Source organism: Microcebus murinus, chromosome 1 (genome assembly GCF_040939455.1).
Source record: "Microcebus murinus isolate Inina chromosome 1, M.murinus_Inina_mat1.0, whole genome shotgun sequence".
NCBI classification, from domain to species: Eukaryota; Metazoa; Chordata; class Mammalia; order Primates; family Cheirogaleidae; genus Microcebus; species Microcebus murinus.
Window position 1 is genome coordinate 162,055,034 of NC_134104.1, and position 23,466 is coordinate 162,078,499.

Consider the following 23,466-nt stretch of genomic DNA (forward strand, 5'->3'; position numbering starts at 1 on the left):
TTACTAATTAAATAAAATTACTATTAATTAAAAATTACATGATTAAATTTTTATGTAATTCTGACTGAGATTTCTGGAAAAAAACACCCAGATTTTGCCTAGTTCTACTGAGCTGCTGCTTGACAAAAGCATGTTGCTCTGAAGAGAGCCAGGCTGCTGGGTTGGTCCTTCTGACTCTACAGACCCATGCCTCCCGTGGCCACTGATAGCTGGTGCGATCTTAATTTAGCTTCATAAACTTATCCTGGAAATGGAATATATTCCCATAATCACCTATTTTCAGATGTTTTCAGCTTGGAGCAGCTGACAGCTTCGCTGTTTGGCAGCCTTACTATATCAGTAAAGAATTTGAGATAACAAGAAGCAGGGTACATAAAGGGGGTGAGAATCAGCCATGAAAGCTCTCAGACTCTGAAGAAAACATACAAAGGCTTAGTTTGGGGGCTGGAGCATTCTTACATCTGCTTTTGTTTGAAGCAGTGTATGATGACTAATTATAAAACTAGTTATATTAGGTATTTGAATACTTGAAATTGTTGCTTTGATGTGAGAACTGCCTAAGAACATACTTTTTGTCATTTTAGATTTGTGATTCCGTTGGATTGGCAAAACAGATAGCTTTGCATGCTGAACTGGTAAGAATCTGAGATACTTGATTTTCCAAGAATGGTAACTAATTTTCCAAGAGTGGTATAATAATATAAACTCTTTGATGTTAACAAGTAGATAAAATGATTTTGCTGAGCAAGATTTATAGTGGATGCCATTGCTGATACAGCATTTAGACTTTGGATAACTGTCTACCATACATAGAATGTAAACTGTTGATATGCTTTCTCATATAAATGCCAAAAAGTTGGAAGGTTACAAAAGAGGAATGTCTATAATTTAAAGTTATTTCATATTTAATTTATTAGTTTTATTCATCTGTTCTTTTTTAGGATCGAAGGGCATCAGAAAAACAAAAAGAAATAGAAAGAGTAAAAGAGAAGCAACAGAAAGAACTAAGTAAACAAAAACAGATTGAAAAGGTATGTAGTCTTACTATCTGGAGCTTTTCTTTATATGGTATTTGTGAAAACTGGGACTTTCAGATTTGAATTTCCAAGTGAAAGGTTTCTGCTTGCTCAGCCATTCCATAACCAGATGATTCACATAGCGTGGCAGAAAAGGGTAACATCTGTTTTCTGATATGATGTTTATATTGTAGTTATATTGACATGTAGTATGACTTACTGTTTAGCAAACATACCAAAAGTTTCATATACCAGCGAGGGCTGTCTCTGTCAAAGTTGTTCTTTTGAGGGCTATGCAGACTTAACTGCCATTACTGAAAGCCATTTTACCCTCTAGGGAGAAAACATGCTTTTTCCCCCTAGAGGGCTATATGTATATATATATAAAATATGTTATGTTATTATATTATATGTAATATTTGTTATATAATTATGTATAATATAAATTATATACTTATATATGTATATAACAAAAATACATATATTAATGCTGCCAGGAGTGTCAAATCATTGTCCATTGAATAGGAATTTCATGCTAGACAAATTTCAGAGCAAAACCTGGAGAATGCATTTGATAGGTGATCCATGAGGAGATTATTAAGAGTCTGTTACGGGTTGTGGCATTGACAGTAGGAATAGAAAAGAAGACAATTTTGGGATACTTAGAACAGATCAGTAAGAATTGGCAATTGATTGGATATGTGGACAAAGAAGAGGAAAGTGGCAAAGATGACACTGAAGTCAGGCTTTCTGATAGGCTAGAGTGGACTGAAGAAAGGTGACACCTGATTTAGCAATAAGAACTGGACAGGAATGGAGAAGAGTCCTCAGAGGGGGAAAGGAAGGAATGTGGGGCAATCCCTTATGAGGCTTTTACTGTAATGTATAGTGAGAGATGATGATGACCTGGATTTGGTTGTTAGCCATAAAAAAGAAAGGAAAACACTACAGAGATTTTAATTTGAATGTTGGCTTTTGTAGGATTTCTAGAATGGTGCCAAAATTCAGTTTGGTGTTACATTGGTTGGATGTGGCCTTGCTTTTCATCAAAATTATGAATCTGTATTTGTGACAGAAGGATTGAAGTGGCTCTCAAGTATGTATTTTAACTGCAAGGTCTTCCATTTGACTGCAGACAATTAACTTAGCTTCTTTTCTGTCTTTTCCACTAGGACTTGGAAGAACAAAGTCGGTTGATAGCTGCTTCCAGTAGACCAAACCAAGCCAGTAGTGAGGGGCAGTTTGTTGTCCTTAGCAGTAGCCAGTCAGAAGAGAGTGATTTGGGAGAAGAAGGGAAGAAGAGAGAATCAGAAGCATAAACTTATCTTTGCTTTTTGATTCATATTTCCCCCCTTGGAATTTGACAATTTCTGTGGTGAAATGGCATAAGATAACAACTATGTTGAAATATCAAGGAGGAGACTAAGCTTTATATTTACTTGTTTTAGCTTCATTTTAAAAAATAAGACTGAACTTGATGAGGTAGGTTTGCATTGGTTTTTTTCCCCCTTACACATAATATACCATGCATTAACATTAAATTCCACATGTCTAAAAGAAACCTGCTCATCTCTGCAGTAGATTGCTGAGGAGTTACATTTGCTCAAGCATTTTTTTTTTCTTCAAACTGAACTTTTGTTTTGTTTTGGTTTTTTTTGTTTTCTTTTTGAGACAGAGTCTCGCTTTGTTGCCCAGGCTAGAGTGAGTGCCGTGGCGTCAGCCTAGCTCACAGCAACCTCAAACTCCTGGGCTCAAGCAATCCTTCTGCTTCAGCCTCCCGAGTAGCTGGAACTACAGGCATGCGCCACCATGCCCGGCTAATATTTTCTATATATATTAGTTGGCCAATTAATTTCTTTCTATTTATAGTAGAGACGGGGTCTTGCTCTTGCTCAGGCTGGTTTCGAACTCCTGACCCAAGCAATCCGCCCGCCTCTGCCTCCCAGAGTGCTAGGATTACAGGCATGAGCCACCTCGTCCGGCCCAAACTGAACTTTTTATCTTGCATTGTAATTGGCTGTGACCATAAATTATTTATTCTTCAGGCTCAGATATTCATGGATATGCTCTCTCTCTTTCATTAGGAGTGTCTTGTTGGCAATGAGGAAGCAGTGAGCTGAACAGGTTTAAAACCCTTTATACAGAGAATTCTACAGGTTTGCAGATATTTTAACAATATTAAATGTGCAATAGAACTTTTATAAAATAATTAGAACAGAGATTTTACACTTAAGGTTTCAAATTGTGGCAGGTGGTACTATGGATTTCAGGGCACTTTCTTAGATTGCTCAGATTTCTCTGATGTACTACACCTGATGCTAGTAGGAAAGACACTTAAGTGTATTCAGTTTAAGATTGATACAGCCCTTGGCATTTTATTATGACACTCTTAGTTCTCAGGTTGGGACTTCAATTATTGCTGCAAAGCAGTAATGGTTAAAAATAAGATTTTGGAATTTGTTAAAAGATTTTTTTGTTGTTCAGATACATTTTAGATTAGGATTGATGTGTAAGGATGTTATAACAGGATGATACTTTCTGCTTTATGTGAAATAGTTTTTATTGAAAATCAAGTGATGTTTGTTTCAAAAGAAATTCTATAACAATTATGTTTCATGCTTAAAGTAAAAATTCTCAGACTTTAGTTTAGAAAATGTAATCTTTTAAATTTCAGACTGATATTCCCAGTATTTTCATAATCCTATGTTTTGATAAAGTACTGAATCACCACTTTATATCCACAAAGGCAAATAACTAATAAATGAGAATACAGTAATTTGCACTAATTATTCTAAGTACTTCTAATTCTTTAAATGAATAACAGGTCCAATTCCATGACAGATTGAAAAGAAACTGAATGTCTGGTACAGTGTAGGAGAAGTTGACCAAGAAAGGATTTTAGCCTGGTGCCAAGGTTAAAATATTTCTATACTTGTCTGTCTTCTGTGTCAAATCTTGATTTCTTTTTCTTTAATCAACATTGCTGATAGAAATTACATTCATGTGTTTCACATGAAAAAGTATCTATATATACAAGTTAAATATATTGAGTTTACAGTATTTTACATAGTCATACATTTATACATTTTCAAGAGGTTAGCCACTAAGACTAATTTCACAAAGGAAACTTTGATACACAGTTTTTTCTTGTTAGTTCTGAATTAGAAATGGCATCTGTTCTCAAAACATAACTTGACTATTTCACACTGTGTATGTACATTGTTTTCTGTAGAAATGGGATAGATAATTATATATAGGATCGTGATATTCTTTTTATCCATGTGCCAAATGGAAATAATGATTATTTAATACTCTTTGATGCCTTATGTTACCAAAATACATAGTAAAAAAGTAGAAATTTATGAAATACTTTATTTTGTGCTTACCAAAGGGAATGCTTTCACAATAGTGTATCATTCCTTTTGTTGAAGTTGGAATTTCTTCTGTTGTCAGCACTTAACTAGTCATGGCAAGTCCTGCTTTTAAGACCTTTTTGAGATTAGTAAGCTTTCTGTTTCATTAAATCTTTTGTGTATACAAGTTTTACCTCACTGAGTTCAGACAAAACTGTTGCCCTATCAGGAAGGTGGTCATCATTAGGAGGCATTTTGCTTGTGCTTTGCATGGTAGTAAAGTGCTGCCCTTTATTAGCACTCTGGGTCAAAGTGTAGGCTTAGAGTTCAAGGTACTGGCAGACTTAGGGATGCTGGACAGACTTGTAGTTCTTTTAAGTCATGTTTCCATAGGAATTTCCACAATAACATACTCATGTCTCCATGTCGGTAGGTCAGACCAAAATGCATTCCAATGCCCAATAGAAGTCATGAGTGGATTTCAACAATTTTAGATGATTCAACTTTTGTTCTATTACTATTGAACTATATGAACTATTCTATTACTGCAGATATTTAAGTATCAACTTTAATAAGCTCTTGTTATTAAAGAAAGCTGCCCATGGGTTTCTGCCTAATGTTAAAGCTGATCTTGTTATCCTCTTTTAAAATCTCTTCTAGCTCTGAGATGCTTTGATAGTGATTAGATTAGATTTGGGGATATCTTTGCTCAAATTAAGATTTACACTTAATGGTTTTTTAGAAATTAACAAAGAGCTTTTTTTTTTTTAAAGAGAAGAAATTAAGCCTACCTAATTCTGCTCTGCATTCTGCTACCTATATGAACAGTACTTTTGTAACTGTGGTAATGAAGTCAGTTGGTAGGAAACCAGTTATTCCTTCTTCCTTTTTGAAAATTTTGAAAACTTGATAACAAGAGACCGAAACTGTTACCTCGAACACAGTCCCCAAAGCTAGTATAGTTTTTGCCACATCTACAATGATTTCTTTGTGTTTAATTTCAAAAGAATCCTCAGGCTCCACATTATGCTTGGGAAAAGGACAGTAAGATGTGCATCCTAGGTACCATAACATCTTATGTGGTAAAGGTATCTGGGTTAATTTTGAGTTATATCTAGGAACCACAGTATTTAAAATTTGAATATTAGACATGCTGCCAGACCTTAAGAGCTAGTATATTGCAAAAGCTTCTGCCAACTAAATAAAATGAAAATATTAGTGTTGGTTTTGACAACAGCCTCCTGGCATTCAGAATGTATTTTAAATATTTAAACACACCAGTTGTAGCAAGCAAGTCCTTCATTTTATTTTTAGCAAGTTTGGTTTACTCTTCCATGAAATTTTGTTCTCTTACATTAATTAATAATGCATAAAGATTTGAAACTGGAACCATATTATACTTTTTAACCAATCTCTTGTGGCAGCACTTATATGGAATTTACTTCAGTTAATATGAGAACTGGGGATTAAGTTACAACTAATGTGCAAAATTGCTTTGTATAGTTGGTGATTTTGTAATGTAAGTGAATTGGTTAATTCTTATTTCACTGATACTGTTAATCATGCAATGTACAATTAAAAATCATGCAACATTTTGCTTTAGAACTAGATTTGAAGAACTCAATTTTATGTGATCATGGTGTACATGTGGGGCGGAAAACTTATTTTTTCATTTTGTCAAAATAAGTATTTGCTGACAAGGCTTCAGGAAATATGCTATTAGAAGATTTTTTAATGTATAATAAAGTCCATGATTTTTGTACAGTCTTTTTGTATGAAGTATTTGATATATACTCAGAATTTTATTTCTCCAAGTAATTTCAGATGTTTGTAAAACTATTGGACTTTTTTTTTAATCTGTTAAATTATATATCTAGTCCCATTACAATTCCACAACAACTAGAATGAAAAAAATTTTTTCACTTATTGGGAAAAGTCTGTTATAGAAGCAAACAAATTCATCACTGGCGACTTTCTTTTTCTTTTAGCAAAGGAAAGAGACTTAAGAGACTTCAATAATTACCCCAGACATGTTACAGATGATGTACGCTTGCTACTGTCTGGTCCTACTCAAAGAAATTCCTTTAATTTAAAGGGGCAGGTTATCATGTATGCAGTTTAAGTAGCTTGGATCTGTAGTTTTAATACTAGTGCATATTAATCCTGTGTGCTCTTTATAGTTTCTTATGGCACTTATTTCTTTTCTTCTCTGGGGAGTTTGTATTCTAATTTGTTTTGAATTTCATAGAAATGTATATACACTTTTAGAAGATCCAAGGAGTAGATGAAATTAACTTTAGAATTATGTAATTTATCTAAGTCCACATATACCCTAAATATATATTCACTTATATAGTCTACTACTCACTTGTAAGCGCACACTACAATTTGATCTAAAAAAGAGCTATTCATGTCAGCTAGTTTTATAAATTTTTTAATGTAAACTATAAAAATAATTTTTAGTGTGTCCCTACTTATGCATCCCTATGTCAGAAAGAAATCATAAAGGGTCAGTTTCCCTAAAATGGACGATTCACTGCTAAAAAAAAATTCACTGAGACTAGACATGTAACATCAAAGCTATAGCTGACTGGGCCGTGGTGAAATGGACTACCTCACCCTACCTTTCTGTTGTCCATGCTGATGATGCTGTCTAAATGTGATAAAAGTGTGGCTAAACGAACATCTGTTTCTCTCTTCTCTTTCCACATGTAGAAACCTGTACTTACGTAAAGCATAGAATATGTAGAAATAAAAACTTAAACTAATGTCTTATAACTGCTATCAGTGAGCCCCTCCATGTCCAGTACCAGGTTAGGTTCAGTACAGAAACCATAAGCCATCATCCATTTGAAAACACTTAATTCCCATTCTAGTTATCACATCAATCAATAAATGGTTTTGTGGAAAGAAGGGACACATGTTTCCTATTAATGAAATTTCACTTGAAGATTCTGTTTCAATTAACTGAATTACCTCACCTCTGTACTTGACTTTATAAGGAAACAGTATCAGACACTAAGCTGGCATTGGGACTTTTGTACAAGAACAGCTTACTTCTAGGTCATGTACTGGGGTCAAAATATATTCAGTCCAATCACTAAGACATACAGTAGTTCCCTTTATCCATGGTTTTGCTTTCCAAGCAATTTCAGTTACCCAGGGTCAACCGTCATCCTAAAATACTAAATGGAAAATTCCAGAAATAACTCATAAGTTTTAAATTGCATGCTGTTCTGAGTAGCATGATGAAATCTCTTGCTGTCCCCCTCCATCCCACTTGGGGAGTGAATCATTTCTTTGTCCAGCATATCTACAACATACAGTATGTATGTACAGTCATCTGTCATGTAACAGGCTTAAAGATGGGGATACATTATGAGAAATGTGGTGTCAGGCAATTTCATCATTGTAGAAACATTATAGAGTGTACTTACACAAACCTAGATGGTATAGCTTACTACACATTTAGGCTATATGGTATTAGTCTATTGTTCCTAGGCTATAAACCTATACAGCATGTGACTGTACTGCATACTGTAGACAATTGTAACATGGTATTTTTATATCTAAATATAGAAAAGGTACAATAAAAATGTGGTATTATATAATCTTATGGGACCACCAGTGCATATGCAGTTGACCAAAAAACATTGTTATGTGATACATGACTATATAGGAAAAAACATAGTATACGTAGGGATACAGAGTAGTATACACAATTTCAGGCATCCACTTGGGGGTCTTGGAAAGATCTCCCAAGGATAAGAGGAGACTACTGTATTATATGTGTACCTCTCTATAAAAAAGATACTGTTAAGAATTATCTTGAATAGTTGGAGGTGGCATCTATTATTTTGAGCACATAGAAATTGGATTAATACATTTAATATAAGATCAACATAGAATTAGAACTGGTATATTTCAGTTAATCGAAATTTGTATTATTTGGGCTTTATTTTTTTAAACTGCCTTTTAGAATGCTAGGCATATTGAGAGGCTGTGTTCAGAGCACCTTTTTTTTTTTTAAGAGATGGAGTCTCACTATTTTGCGCAGGCTGGAGTGCAGTGGCTATTCACAGGTGCCATCATAGTGCAATGCAGCCTTGAACTCCTGGTCTCGAGTGAGCCTCCCACTTTAGCCTCCATAGTAGCTGGGACTATAGGTGCATGCCAACATACCTGGCTCAGAGCAACTTTTTAAAGAATGTAGGCTGCCCTGAGACTTTAGTTGCTAGGTAAAGCAAAAAATATGAATCTTATGTAATAAGTCAATTTTTAAGAAATACAGCTTCAGAATTATACCTTTTCTTCTAGAATGGTTTGATTACCATGTTCCTGTAAAAATTCTTTGTTCATAAAGGTCGTATTCTTTGTAAAGGATATATGCTTTTAGACGATTGGGTAATGGAAGAAATGACATGAAGACAGGGCAGCGCAAGTGTAAACGTCCCATACACTTCCGGATCTTTAGGCGGCACAAATGTTTTAGGGAGCGAGGATTTGCTAAAATGAAGGAAATAGGCACATTATCCAAAAGGAAAAAAATTAGTTTTTAGTGATCTTAGTTAGGAAATGCACTTGATACACTTCATTTGTTGTGACTAAATGGGAAATAGCTTTTCAGTTCTTTGCAACCCTCGTAGATAACCATTTCAGAGCTATGTCACATTGTCAGGTTAGAGTCCAAAGACTGGCATCAATTGTGGGTATGGGCTGTGAGACCTTAAGTCTGCATGTATCTGCATGTTATTAGGACCCTCTTCCTGCCCCTTTTCCTCAGGGGCAGGCTAAAAACTGAAGATCACCCAGGAGGAAATGAGATGAAAGAAATTCTTAATTTGACGTAAGTACTACTTTGAAAGAATTTGGTTTGGAGAAGGATCATTTGATACCCTCTACAGACTTAGCTCTTAGCTTTTTCTTATTCCTGTTTCTATTGCCATTTCATAGCTTTGAATTCCTGTGTCTGTAGTGTTCCTTCAGAGCCATGGTTTAGATGGATTGGGATACCTATGTAATAAGTACTTAACAGATTTTATCTCCTGGGAAAAGGTAATAAGTACAAATTAAGTATAGTTAGTAAAATTTTTAAGATAGGAATAGTATTTTTTTTTTTGTTTCTTTAGGTCAAGCTTTTAACTAGAATAGAAGAGTGTTCCAAAAAACAAAAAAAAACAAATGAGAATATAATTAGTATTTTGGTGAAAGTCTTCTACAAGAAATAGACTCACTTAAGATGAAATGTATTTCTGACCAGAGCCCCTGTTTTTGGAGCACAGCTTTCAACTTTGAACAGACCCGAACTTGATCAACGTAATCAAGCATCACTCGAACAACATTTCCAGAGAGATGTTGCAGCCACGATAAAGTTATTACTTCACAGAACTGAGGGGTAAAAAAATCAGAACTATGAAAGTAAATGAACAGCAGAAAGTATCTATGGTTAAGCATAATAATCAAAAGCACACTAAAATCAGAGTCGGCAAACAAGATCTTAAATTCCTCATTTATAAACTATGGTCTTGAGCAAGAAAATCTATCTCTTAGCCTTAGGTCTAACATTGGAAAAATATGTACTGCTTTGCCTTCAGAACTATATAAGATGTAATAGGGGTGCGACAGAGAGTGTCACATATTATCTGTTAACCCTTTTGGTTAGTCATGTGGCTGTGTGAAATAAAGATGACCTTTCCAGCTTCACTTGCAGCTAGGTGTGGCCACCTAAGTTGTAGCCAGTGAGATGTAAGTGGAAGTGTGAGCAATTCCCAGAATGTCCTTAAGGAGAAGTAAGGGATGTGCTGGCTCCTGCCTGCCTTCTTGTTGGCTGCAGTGTGGACATGAGTTTCTTGTGTGAATCATGAAGCTGTCCAGTTAGAAGGCTATTTACTTAAGTGATACTTGCATTGAAAAAAAAAAAGGCTATTTACTTCTGGCCTTTATATGAGAGGGGAATGAGCCATCTTGTTAAAGCTACTCTTATGTGGGGGTTTTCTGTCATTCGTAACTGAATCCTACCTTAATACATGAGGGATAGGACAGTTTCTACCTTTAAGTAATTAATATGCTCTTAGATAAGATACCCAGATGGGAAACCTATATGAATAGTTGGGAAATGATGCAAGATGATATATGCCTAATGCCAAATTAATGATGTAGAAAGTAAGTCCTACATTAATCACCTAAAAATAATAAATTGTATAATATTAAAATATTTCGGCTTTCACTTTTCACAATTCATTCAAAATGCTTTTTCCAATTCACCATTTCATTTCTATGTTCAATTTTGATAATATGAATTCAAGTATTTATAGAGCATCCATTATGTGCTAAGCACAGATTTATTTGTAGGCTGTGAAAAGTGATAAGAGCTTATGCTCTTGTATTTGTGGGGGAGAAAATCAGTAAAATATTAAAATGATAATTTTAGAAAGATAAATCCTATAAAAGAAATGAACAGCATGATAAAAGAATGATTGGGGAAGGAAACTACCTCAGAAAAGGTGGAAAGGGAAGGGCCTCTTTGGAGAGGTGACACTTGAAATGAGATCTGAAGAGTGGCAGCCATTTGAAAAGCTGGGGGAGAGCTCAAGTTGGGAAAACAGAAATGACCGTCTAGGGTAGGGGAAAACTAGGAGAGTGTGGTGTGATGAAAGCCAAAAGGGAAAAATGTCTCAAAAGGGAGGAGTGGTCAACTGTATTGATGGTGATTCTATTTTCATTGGAAAAGTGACCAAAGGAAACCATTTAGTCAAATGTTAGAGCTAAAAGAAATAGCCAAACCTAGGGGTACAGGTATTGGGAACCCAAAAGCATTTTAGTTAGATAACTCATTCAAAGAAAAAGCATAACTGGTATTTAAAACTGCATTCATTCTTCAAAACCTTGCTCAAATGTTGCTTCATTTATGAAACTTCCTGACAGTGCTAGGTAGAGTTAAATCAATTTTTCCTCTGAACTATTTCTGTACCTTTTACATCTTTCTATTGTGTTTATTTTATCATATTATAATTATCTTACCATGTATTTATTATACTAGAATCTTTCTAACGATGAGCTTCTGGAGAGAGTGGATGGAGTCATTTACTGCTGTAGTTTCAGGGCCATGGATAATGACTGTGAGGCAATACAGCCAATGCTGTGGGCTTACCTTAGTATCTTTGATAACTGTAGATGTCCAGCCTTCAAGAGTATAGGAAGGATGAACTTTGTCCCCATGAGGACAATCAAAACATCGCTCTGTGTCATACCCATGATTCAGCAGCATCCTGAGCATCACTTCATCTTTCAGTGTGTATTGCAGTGCTGATGGGAAATGTAAGGGATTAACTCTGCAGAAGTAGTTGACATTGGCCCCATGTCTTAGCAGCAGACTTATCAGCTCATAGTTGCCCATCCTGAGGGCTATCTGGAGGCAGTTAACTGGGTCTTGATTAGGCAGAGCTCCAGCACTCAGAAGGAGTTTAACTGAAGAAAGGTCACCATTTGATACAGCAAAATACAAAGCTGACTTCCTTTGGTCATCGTAGTGTTTGCGAATTCTCTGATCCAGCATGAAATTCACATCAAACCCAGCTTGGATGAGAAGTTCCAGGCACTGAGGGTGTGCTCCTGCTGCTGCACAGTGAACTGGACTGATCCCACTCTGCTTAATGGCAGCAGGGTCTGTAACTGGAATCAATATCTTTAGAGCTCTGAAAAATAATTTCAAAGTGCATTTCAAAATAGTTTTTGTTAAGATGCAACATTAACCTGTTTATGATTGCTTTTACTAAACTGGATGGTATTACTATCAGGTGGTATTTAGAACCCCCAACAAATAAGCATAATTCCTTCATTCAAAAGCTCAGATACCAAGTAAAATCAAATGGAACTACTGTCTAGTTTATAAAACTCAGAATTAGTCCTGTCATTTGAGACCAGAGGCCCTCCATGTTGCCTAAGGACCTGATAAAAGTTTTATATCTTTTCAGAGGATGTTTGGCTTTACTACCTTCTAGCTGGTCAAGAGTTTCTTATCTTTAATAAAAGGGGTGTTTAGTTGTAGGATCAGAGAAAAAGAATATAAATTTCCTGGTAGTGGCTGAAAATAAAAGGTAGCTATTACTATTTCTATTATTTACAATAATGTAATTGAACTTACAATAAGTGGCCTCTGTCCGCTGCCACATGAATGGGCAGGTGGCCTGAACTCTTAGGGATGTTGGCATCAGCTCCATACCCTAGCAAGAGAGCCACGGAGTCTGGATTTCCTCCACTAGTGGCTTCAAGTAAGATGGAAGAAGAATCAGAGGCCTGACCGTGAGCATTAGCACCTAAGAGGATAAAGAGTCATGTTATGCAAAAATTTTTTTTCCACTGCATTGCTTAAGCAATTAAAAAATATATCACTATCACCCAAAAGCAATTAGTGAGCACCTACTCTAGCAAAGCATTAAAAGAAATAAAATATTACCTGCTGACTTTCTTCAGGAAAAAAAAAAAAGAAATAAAATATGACCTCTTGCTCTCAAGCAGCTTATAAACTATATGAGGAAGAAAAAAATGGCACAAGCAGTTTCTAAATTATAGATAGGTTGGCTTTCAGAGTAATTTTACAAGTTGTTTGTAACTTGAAAACTCCAGTAGAAACACTTTGATAAAAAGTAGTTTTACTTCTAGACCAGTCTACAAAAGCCCATTTAACTCAGCACTCTTACATATAGGATGGTACTAATAAACCTATTGAACTATATCACTACACCATCTGATGATACTGTTTTGGTTGAAAAGGGCCTTTGTTCTAACTTGTTCTTAGAGGACTGTTCATGGTAAGAGACACTAATTAGTTTTAATTGAAGTTAGGGACTGCTGATAGTTAAAAAGATAAATTGTAGTACAGCTTGCGTATCCCTTATTCAAAATATCTGGGACCAGAAATGTTTCAGATTGTGGACTTTTTTCAGATTTTGGAATATTTGCATTACACGTACTGATTTAGCATCCCTAATCCAGAAATATGAAATCTGAAATGCTCCAATGAGGCTTTTCAATAGTTAATATTAACACAAAATTTTATCAAACATTTATATTAGTCTTAATGAAAATGTTAACTTCTATTATTTTGAAGCTCTCCATCAAAAGGAGAACACTTGGATCACGCCCTTGGGAGGATAGGACCATACAGAACATCTTGCCTTTCTGCAGTAACATTTCCATGATTTCAGTGTGGCCATTTTGAGCAGCCAGAGCAAGAGGAGTGAATCCATAGGAGCTCTGTGGGTCAATGTGCGCCCCAGAAGCCAGCATAAGCTTCACCATGTCCAGTCTGCCCAGTTTGGCTGCTTCATGGAGAGCTGTCCTCTCGTTGGCACACCGCAGATTGACATCTGCTCTGTGGCTGATCAGCAAGGCAGCCATGTCGTAGGAGTCACGCAGAACAGCTGGGAAATTAGAGGTCAGGGGGCATTATGTTCAACAGGAAGTGGAGGCTGGAGTATCCTATTGGCTAGTGTCCCTCAGGCTTTCTTAAGGGGTGCTCCCTACCCATCCCCCACTTGCCCCAGCACTCTGTGTTTAGGAAACAAATTGTAAAATAAGGCATATGTCAAATAATATCGGTACTGTTTTATATCAGTGGGCTATTTGTTTTTCTGTAAGCCATGACCATTCATTATCTGCTTCTGTGGACAATGTGCTGATGATTCATTTATTCAGTAGCAGCTTATGTGGTTGAAACACAAACATATAAAATTTTCATTTACCATCTTTATTTTCTCAAGAAAATGGGAACTTAATACAGTCCTGAAAATGCTTGTAGATATTTTAAAAGAGGAAAAACAAAAACAGCAACAGAACCTACCTCAGCAAATTACTAAAATGTTATTTAAATAGGCATGTTTGAGTGAGTGGCTGAGGCCATAGAAAATGGTTTTGGCCTGTGTTTCCCAAACGTGTTTTGCAGAAAGCCCCTGGAGGTTCTTTGTGAAGAAAATGATTCTGTAGTTAAAGAAAAAATACAATAAAAGACTTGGGAACACTGTGTATTCTAACACCCTCTTCAAGATTCATTTTGTACATTGGTATATTGAAGCCTATGAGAAATTTTAAGTTAAGCAAGCCTAAACTTGCTTAACTTTGACCCAGTATTTTCTTTTCTTATTTATTTATTTTTATTTTTTTATTTTTGAGACAGAGTCTCGCTTTGTTGCCCAGGCTAGAGTGAGTGCCATGGCGTCAGCCTAGCTCACAGCAACCTCCATCTCCTGGGCTCAAGCGATCCTCCTGCCTCAGCCTCCCGAGTAGCTGGGACTACAGGCATGTGCCACCATGCCCAGCTAATTTTTTCTGTATATATTAGTTGGCCAATTAATTTCTTTCTATTTATAGTAGAGACGGGGTCTCACTCTTGCCCAGGCTAGTTTCGAACTCCTGACCTCGAGCAATCCGCCCGCCTCAGCTTCCCAGAGAGTTAGGATTACAGGCGTGAGCCACCGCGCCCGGCCTGACCCAGTATTTTCCTTGATCTGTCTGTGGGGACATGCTGTTCAGGTACCACAGAAATGGAATCATTTGACCTGCTAACTAGGCAGAAGTCAAGAGAGGAAAACCAGCTCTTTCCACCATTGTTATGACGGGCTTCACAGCTTCATGTTTTTTACATACGTGACTTTTACACACACAAGATAAATACTGCCATTATCCCAACCTTATAGACGACGAAACAGGTTTAGGGAAGTTAGACCTGATCCAGAGTTCTTTTTGCTATACAGAGTTCTTTCACTATTCTTTATGCTATATAGTTTGAGTGCTTTCTTAGGGATCTTCTTGGTGTTTTTTTCTGCAAATGTAAAGCCTTAGAGAGCATCTTGGGACAAACCATGAATGGATTCCAAATCCCAATTTTTGGCAGTACTCTGTTGCTGTTCTCTTTTTAATCTTTAGTTTTTGTTTTGAAAAAAGTTATGCATATGCAGAATTTAAAGAGTCACTTACTATAAAGTCCACTACTGTTTCCCTAGCCTTTTTCTTCTTCCCTAGAGGCATCTTTTAGCTGACTCTTTGATATTAACATTTTTTTCTAAATAACATCCTTGTATTGCTACTTTTTGATTTTTTTGGTTTTGGTATAACTTAAATGACTTCTCACCATGGAAAAATGAGGATTTAATTTTCTTTTCTCCTTCTGTCCCTACCACACATATACATTTTTCATCCAACCATCTTTCTCATATTTTTATAGCATAATTTTTGTTAGAGAAATATTGTGTTTACCTTATGTTTGCTATTATATAGCTGGACTATAATTATATTTCCTTTTCTGCACATCTTTTTCTTTTCTCTAGAGTTCATACTTGTCTTACATTTCATTTGCTTAGTTTTCAATTTGCTTATTAATTCAACCCCAAACTGTCTAAATCTGTCTAAATCTCCTTTCAAGATATTCATTCCTATCCCATCGTGGTCTTGAAGCAGCCTCTACCTGGGACGTCCTGACCTGTTCCAGTCTGGACTTCAGTGTCTAGTAACATATCGTCACCCTAGGGTTGCTGTTCCATCATCTTGGGGATCTCATTTGCCTACCACCTGGGTTGGATCTCCTGGTTTCCTGGATCCCAAGCTTTTGTTTTTCTAGTTTACTCCCATATTGGTAGCTTCATAAGAAGGCTATGTGAGAGATGAATTTTTTGAAATTGCCTGTGTCTGACATTATATGTCTTCCATGTCTTTAATCTACCTTTAGATTTGATAGTTTGGCTAAATATAGAAGTTTAAGTTGGAAATCATTTTCTTTCAGATTTTGTAAAACTATTCTCCACTAATTTATTCAAGCTTTTAGTTACTATTGAGAAGTCTAAAACCATTCTGATTTGTCATCTTTTGTATATGATGTATCCCTTTGTTTTCCCCCTTCTCTTAGGAAGCTTGTAGAAACTTAGTTAAGTTCTTTGTCCCTGGTGGCTGTGGCTTTTTTTAAAAAAAACTTTTTATGCTTTTTTTGTTATGATAAAATGGATTCATGTTCAATGAACTTAGACTATATATGCAGAAAAAGACCCATAATCCCACTTCTTTGAAATGATCTTTGTTGATATTTTCATATCTATCCTTGCATTTATTTCTAATGTTAAGTTTATAGAAATGATTTTTAACCACATTTTGTTAACAAATTCTCTAATAACTGGCTTTTCTGCATTTATACTATTAATTCACATTTGGATGATGATCCTTAGTCCCTCAAGATCCTAAAACACCTGAATTTATCCATCTCACTATTCACTAATTATTGGCACTAAACATGTATGAGGAATCTTGCTAGATGCCAGGGTGCTGAATCACTATGAATTCTGCCTATAACTATTTACAATGTGTCACATAGAAAGTGCTCTCATTGCTCTGAGACTGGAAACAAAGTGCCAAGGGTGCTGGGTCATTTGCAATTCACTGAGCTGCCACTTAGTGTGCCCTTTCATTCTGGAAACACATGTCCTTCATTTTAGGAAATCATTTTCTGGACTTATTTCATTGGTGATGTATTGCTTCCACCTTGTCTGTTCTCTCAATCATTTCTATCATCCATGTGTTGTTCCTCTCGGGTTGTCCTTCGAGTTTTTAAATTTCTTTTCTTTCCTATTTTCCATGTCTTGTCTTTTTCTGGAAGCTTTCCTAAACTTCAACTTCCAGCATCATTATGAGTTTTTAAAGAACATCTTTTTGTTTTGGCATTTTTTTAGTATCCTGTTCCTATTTCATTAACTTCTGAAGAAACTAATGATAATTTCACTTTACATTTTATTCTCCCCAAATAATCTGTTTCCTCCAAATTGCTTATCTGTTTGTTGAAGACTTTCCTCAGACATCCTTTGGCTCTCTGCTCATGATTAAGAGTTGGGGACTAAAAAGCTGATTGGAAATTCTAAATAGTGGATAGGGCTTGTGGGTTGTGGGCTTAATGATAGGTTGATACGTTTGAGCTATTTATTGGCAAACCCCCAATGTCATTATCTTTAGATCTTTCTTCTTGTGCTGGTCAAATTTTCCAGAGAAGCCTCCTCCATAGGGGGTGAGGGCCTGGCTGCCAGCTTTCTGGGTAGCTGAAGGCGAGGAGGGTTAGGTGGTTTCAGCCTATGCTTGCTTAATTCCTTCAGTGTTTTCGGTTTAGTATTCCCACACTCGCCTTAAATCCTCTGGTCCAGAGACTCTCCATTTAAGCTATGGAGAGAATAAACCTCCAGAATTTTACTGGGGTTGGGGAGGAATGATCTAGAGATCTGACAACCTGCTTCTTAATCGTTTTCAACCAATACTCCCATTTCAGCTGCCTGCCTAGCCACACTCCACAGGGTAGCTGTGCTGTCTGTGTCTCACACCAGAGTGAACTGGTTTGAGGAAGGCAACATGCAAGATGAGCTGCTCTTGATTGGGCAGAGATTTTGCCTCAGGCCACCTCACAGGCAGCCTGTAGAAAGCTTTGGAGGGTCAAGTACGCATGTCTAGTCATTGGGACCAGAGTGACAGTGCTCCAATTATGTCCCAAAAGCTGCCCTTGAAGCCTGTGGGCATGAAGGAGACTCAGAGCCGGCGACTCTCCTGCAGAGACAAGGCATTCGTTACCTGTAAGGAGAGGAGAATTGCCTTCGAAATTCTTAGCATTCGGATTGCAGCCATTCAGAAGAAGAAAACTGGCATTTTCTAGGAGGCAATTACTGACAGCCAAAAAAAGTGGTGTTTCACCATTGTGGGTTGTTTGCTCCCATGTGCTGGGTTTTGAAGCTGAAATAGCACACAGGTTAAGATATAGAAATAAATTTTAAATTTATTTCTTAGAAGCATCAAGAAGAGTAAAAGGGAGTTTACCTTTTAGGGTTATTTCCAAAATGTTCTTATTTATTTGCACTGCAGCCCTATGCAAAGGAAGCCAGCCAATCTCATCTGCTTCATCAAAAGCAGAATGGTACTTGATTAAGTGTGACAATGCATCTTCCTTACCTATTAACAAGTCAAATGAGAACAGATTCACTTTTGGCACACATACAAGGCAACTTATATTGCCTCTGAATTCCACCACCAAATTTAGTGTGTGAGACAACAGAATTTTAGCACCACCTTTTACGAAAGACAAATTCCAAAGGCGTGGGACAGTTAAGTTCTATCATCTAGTATTCCATACCACCTGGGCCTATCAACACCCACCCCCAGTGTCTTGTCACATACAGAAAAACAGCCCACTTTATGAGGAAACCTGGAGCTATTTGCTAAGTCGTGTTGATGTATTTTCTCCCAGAAAGGCCACATCAGACTCTTGGCAGTCAGCTGGCGAATCCCACAGTGTCCAGCATTTGGAAAACCTGCTCCTAGGCTTCTGGAGCTTCAAGGGAAATGCAGCCAGTTGTCACCATTACATCTTACCACAGTTAAAGGAGATAGAATAGGAAGAGAGTACTTAACTGTCTCTATTGTTTCAATTATCTTCTTATAGTCAGTGCTCAAAAAGGAATGGAAGCTGCATAGAAAAAAATACATATGTAATTCCAAAATTGAGGAAAAAAACTAAGGTATCTGACAAAAATCAAAAGGAAAAGGAGTAATAGTTAATCAGGGAAGAACTCTCATATGAGGCAATGACTGAGGCTTACTAGAAATGCTTCTATTGGTAAAATGTAAAATAGTGTAGAACATTTCCCTAGAACACGCCCTTAACACGTTCTAGGGACACTCCTTTCCCATGTCACCTTCCCTTATTAGACTGTTCGCTGCTTTAGGGCAAGGGCTGTGTAAGGGCCTGGATCACAAGAAGCCCCTAATCAACGTTTACTGAACTGAATCAAACCTGCCTAGGAATGAAATGTCACATTATTGCATGGTAAAATTTAATGATCACTCTGTAATGTCAATAATTCTAGCAAAAATTATTTAAAAAATAGTTGATTGTCATGGTTTTTAACACAAAAGTATAGGACTAGTTTGTGGTTTAGAACACAGACTCTAGAGTCAGACTGCCTGGCTCTTCATTTACCAGCTCTGCGGCCTTGGGTGAGTAACTTAACTTTTCTGTGCCTCAATTTCCTCACCTCTAAATGGGAATAATAATAGTACTTACCTCACAGAGAGGTAATGAGAATTAGAATTTAAATAAATTTATGAAGTACTTAAAATAATAGTGATCACTCCATGAGTTTGTTACATTAAAAAAATACTATAGGATTGATGTACTTCATCATCTCTATATTTATTTATGTTTTCTTTTTTAACGTTTTTTTATCCACTGGCAAATATGTAGAGCAATCTATATGTAATTATAAAATCTCCTGAGTTAAAAGACATATTTATCCTGTTTTACCTCAGCAAGCAAATAGAGATCACCATCCCAAGCAAACTGGGTTTATCACCCCAGTAAAAACCAGTTCAACCTCTGTGGAAAGCAATATGGAGATACCTTAAAGCCATACAAGTGGATCTACCATTTGATCCAGCAATCCCATTACTGGGCATCTACCCAGAAGATCAAAAGTCACTCTATGAAAAAGACACCTACACTCGAATGTTTATAGCAGCACAATTCACAATTGCAAAGCTGTGGAAACAACCCAAGTGCCCATCAATACATGAGTGGATTAATAAAATGTGGTATTTATATACCATGGAGTTCTATTCAGCTATAAGAAACAACGGTGAGATAGCACCTCTTGTATTTTCCTGGATAGAGCTGGAACCCATTCTATTAAGTATCCCAAGAATGGAAAAATAAGCACCACATGTACTCACCAGCAAATTGGTATTAACTGATCAACACCTAAGTGGACATATAGGAATAACATTTATTGGGTGTCGGGCAGATGGGGGAAGGAGAGGATAGGTATATACATACATAATGAGTGTGATGTGCACCAACTAGGGGATGGACACGCTTGAAGCTCTGACTCAAGCGGGGAGGGGGGCAAGGGAAATATAGGTAACCTTATCACCCCAGTAAAAACCATGATTCCCACCTTAGGGGCTGAGGCTGCTGACCAGCCAGGGAGTGTTTGGCCAGATGTGCTTGGCTGCCTGCAACCAGGGCCATTCTTACATCACAGAGGAGAACTCTGCATCCGCACCTTCAGAAGGGCGATCTCTCCTGTGCGTAAGTGCACATAATTCCACCTTTTGATTTGAGTAGATCAAAGACTGGACCCCATGCCCACCTACCCCACTAATGTTGAAGATAACTTTCTATGTGTCTTGGTTGGACTTATGCATTTCTTTAGCTCCCTAAAGACAAGATCTGTCAGAGTTTTCTTCTCTAGTCCTTCATAGCCTCGTTTATTTCTTCCTTCTGATTTCTAGTCTGCATTTCCTCACCCCGCTTTGCTGCTAACCTCCTTCAACTATTTTTTAAGTGTCTAATTAAATTATGAATTCTTTCCAGATTTTTCCTGTCTCATCAAACATCATCTCTTGTACATGTTTAAATGACAGTTCCTTGGATTCCAACCCTCTCTTCTGTTTTTGTCACAACACTAGAGTTAAGCTAAGGACAAGTCTCAGGTGTTGAATAACAGTACTTCATACCACATCGCCAATGAGGAAACCATTACCTCTCATCCTCAGGTGCACGTTGTGTTGCTCCTGGCTTGTAAATATCCTGCAAACTCTGTTGAATGATGAACTGAGTGTCAAAATCCTCCTCTAAGTCTTCATCACTGGTGTAATTATCCATGTGAAACGCTGACAAGTTTACTTTAAAGTCAGAATGAATTAAAAATATTTTTCCATTTGTGAAAAGATTATCAACTGCTTAAAATTATAAATGAAATTCAGGAAATTAGAAAATTGATAGGATTGATAAATGAAGAAAATATAAAATTTAGAAAACAAAATATTCATTTAAAAATTTTCCATAAATTTACAACAGTTTTCTGAACTGCCATAGATTCAACATAAATTAGAAGTTTCCATGAGTAGCTATTTACTTAAAGCTTATTCAGGAAAAACCACCTTTCATATAAGACTTAGGTCAGTGCTATTGTAACATTGATAATGCTCATATTGATCTATTTTAGACTTGCCTTTTGAGTTTTTCTCAGTGATTGTAGCACTCACCCAAAATATTTTCAGAGCGTTCCACTGAAAATAATATTTTACTTAGTAAACTCTAAAAGTAAACATGTTATAGGAATAAATGTATTCTTGTAATACAACATATAACAGGAATAGCAATAGCAAGAACAAATATATTTTATTAGACAATATCTAAAGGGCTTTAAAAGAACATTTTCAGTTTTAGCATAAAATAGGTTTGATCACATATGAAAGACTCGTTTACCTTTTGCTATATCCTTTAGGACAGCACTGAAGTTTTCACTGTTAAGGACTAGCACATGTAAGCCTTAGAATTTTCATTTATATTTAGGATCTCCACTCCCCTGTAGTGACCATTCCATTAATAGCTTTACTATAAATACTTGATCATAAGACAGTCTGGCACATTCTCCTTGTTTTTTACATGTGGTTTAACTCTCTTTGGAAACATGAACTCTTTTCTTCACTACTGTAATTCATCAAATTTAAAGGATTAAATATTTTATTCCTGGGATAAAATGCTTTAGCAAGGGGCTTGGCCATGCAAAGAGAATTCATTCTCTTAAGACTCACATGCATAGCCACTGCAAACCAGAATCAATTTTCCACTTAAGAGAGGCCAAACATGTTGCTCGGACTGAATTATCAAAAGTGACTGTCCCAATAGTCCAGATTCACTGGGTGACTGTACCTGTATTTTCCTTGTGATACAGAACTGTGGCACTAAGTGTCCTTGGAATCCTAAGGAAGGAATTAACTCTACACAAGACAATAAAATTTTGACTAAAACTTTGTTTTGTTGAAACATTTTAAAATTATTAACATACACTAAAAATAGCAAAGGGACCACTTGACATTTCCAATTAAATATGCAGCAAATGCCAAGGAGCACAATGTCACGTCAGGTTTAGGAGTTAGAGGTGCTCTCCAGCCATCTCATTGCCTCTGTGGGCGACTTCACTGCCTTGTGTTTCCTTTCCTACTCACTGGGGCACTGTTAGCTATAGAACTAAGGTCTTAAAAGTATGAAATGGGGGTTTAGTTATGTAGTTGTTTTTAATATTCTCCTTATTTATAATTTCTTAATTTATGCATTTGAAATGTTTGTGTATAGTTCTTTCAGGTAGGTGAATGAAAAGTAAACTATTACTGAAGCTGTGCAAATGACTTATGAAAGATAATTTCTGATATTAGTTGAATTTTATCTACTTAATCCCTCAAATCTTTTTTTCACATAGATATCAAACTTAAAAAAGAAACTAAATTAAACCTTCAAAGAGTTTTCATATGCTTCCAACAAACACTTCTTTTCACATTTTCCTTCCACAGACAGGTAGAGTCCGGCTGTAATCTCGAAAGAGTCCATCTAGAAGGCCATATGCCAAGCAAGAGTGGTATATTAGGGAGAAGAACAATGCAAACACCATTCCAAAGACCGTTTAAAAGGACAACATCAAGATATTTGGTTTTATAATATATATTTTAAGTAAGTGAAGACAATATATATTTTTTTACTTCTTTCAGATGTTTTCTAAATTTGTCCAATTTAGTCATCCAATTGACAAAGCAAAGCAACCCCACGTTTGATCCAGTGTTGAGTGGGTTGGTCTGTTTTTAACAACATTGCAATGACAAAGTTAGTAGAATGTCCTGTAGTAGAAAGAGTTCCTTTACGTTCACTTGTCTTGTATAGGGGACAGACATAGGCATCCGACTTTATAATATGAGACTTTTCAGCTTGAAAAAAAAAAAAAAAAAGAAATGCATTCATTTGATAAAGAGAAAACAGTTATTCTAGGTACTAGAAGAACAACTATTTATCTTGTATATAAAATGGCCAGTACTGAATCTAAGATCATTATTATGATATTTAAAGGTTTTTAAAGTTTGTTGAAAGTTTGGTATGTTTGTGAAACAAGGCCAGAGATTGCACATGATGCATGATTCTAGGTGTAGAAGACGTGAATTGATTTTTTAAGTTCTGATCACTTAGCAGGCATGAAGGAACTAAAGAGGGATTTGGGAAGGAAGGAGTAAGAGAAGGAAAGCATAGGGAA

General features: G+C 36.3%; 3 protein-coding genes across 4 annotated transcripts in view; 1 reads left to right on the top strand and 2 right to left on the bottom strand.

Moving 5' to 3' along the window:
- Positions 1-6,137, top strand: part of APPL1 (adaptor protein, phosphotyrosine interacting with PH domain and leucine zipper 1) — a 40,837-nt gene extending 34,700 nt beyond the window's left edge. For both annotated transcript variants that reach the window (XM_076008833.1, XM_076008837.1), the window contains 3 exons: positions 585-635; positions 942-1,031; positions 2,189-6,137. In XM_076008833.1, the coding sequence (XP_075864948.1) occupies positions 585-635; positions 942-1,031; positions 2,189-2,335 (288 nt within the window). In that variant the 3' untranslated portion in view covers positions 2,336-6,137. The remainder of the gene's footprint in view (positions 1-584; positions 636-941; positions 1,032-2,188) is intronic.
- A 99-nt stretch (positions 6,138-6,236) lies between these two features.
- Positions 6,237-21,142, bottom strand: ASB14 (ankyrin repeat and SOCS box containing 14). The gene is made up of 9 exons (XM_076008848.1): positions 20,926-21,142; positions 18,796-18,851; positions 18,206-18,340; positions 17,963-18,121; positions 13,529-13,791; positions 12,513-12,664; positions 11,520-12,063; positions 9,604-9,757; positions 6,237-8,875 (listed from the first exon to the last, which is right to left on the bottom strand). The coding sequence occupies exons 1-9, from the start codon at positions 21,045-21,047 to the stop codon at positions 8,697-8,699; spliced, it is 1,764 nt and encodes a 587-aa protein (XP_075864963.1). The 5' UTR covers positions 21,048-21,142; the 3' UTR covers positions 6,237-8,696.
- A 191-nt stretch (positions 21,143-21,333) lies between these two features.
- DNAH12 (dynein axonemal heavy chain 12) overlaps positions 21,334-23,466 on the bottom strand; it is a 211,024-nt gene continuing 208,891 nt past the window's right edge. Inside the window, exon 75 of the mRNA XM_076008843.1 lies at positions 21,334-23,146. Coding sequence (XP_075864958.1) covers positions 22,956-23,146 — 191 coding nt within the window. The 3' untranslated portion in view covers positions 21,334-22,955. The remainder of the gene's footprint in view (positions 23,147-23,466) is intronic.

What these genes read in the sequence shown, in the direction of transcription:
- ASB14 (XM_076008848.1), bottom strand. Translation starts at nt 21,047, where the DNA reads ATGGATAATTACACCAGTGATGAAGACTTAGAGGAGGATTTTGACACT. An exon ending in CGTGCACCTGAGGATGAGAG is followed by an intron (nt 18,852 to 20,925) that starts GTAATGGTTTCC and finishes TTTTCTATGCAG; the next exon opens with CTTCCATTCCTTTTTGAGCA. An exon ending in TTTGGAAATAACCCTAAAAG is followed by an intron (nt 18,122 to 18,205) that starts GTAAACTCCCTT and finishes GTGCTATTTCAG; the next exon opens with CTTCAAAACCCAGCACATGG.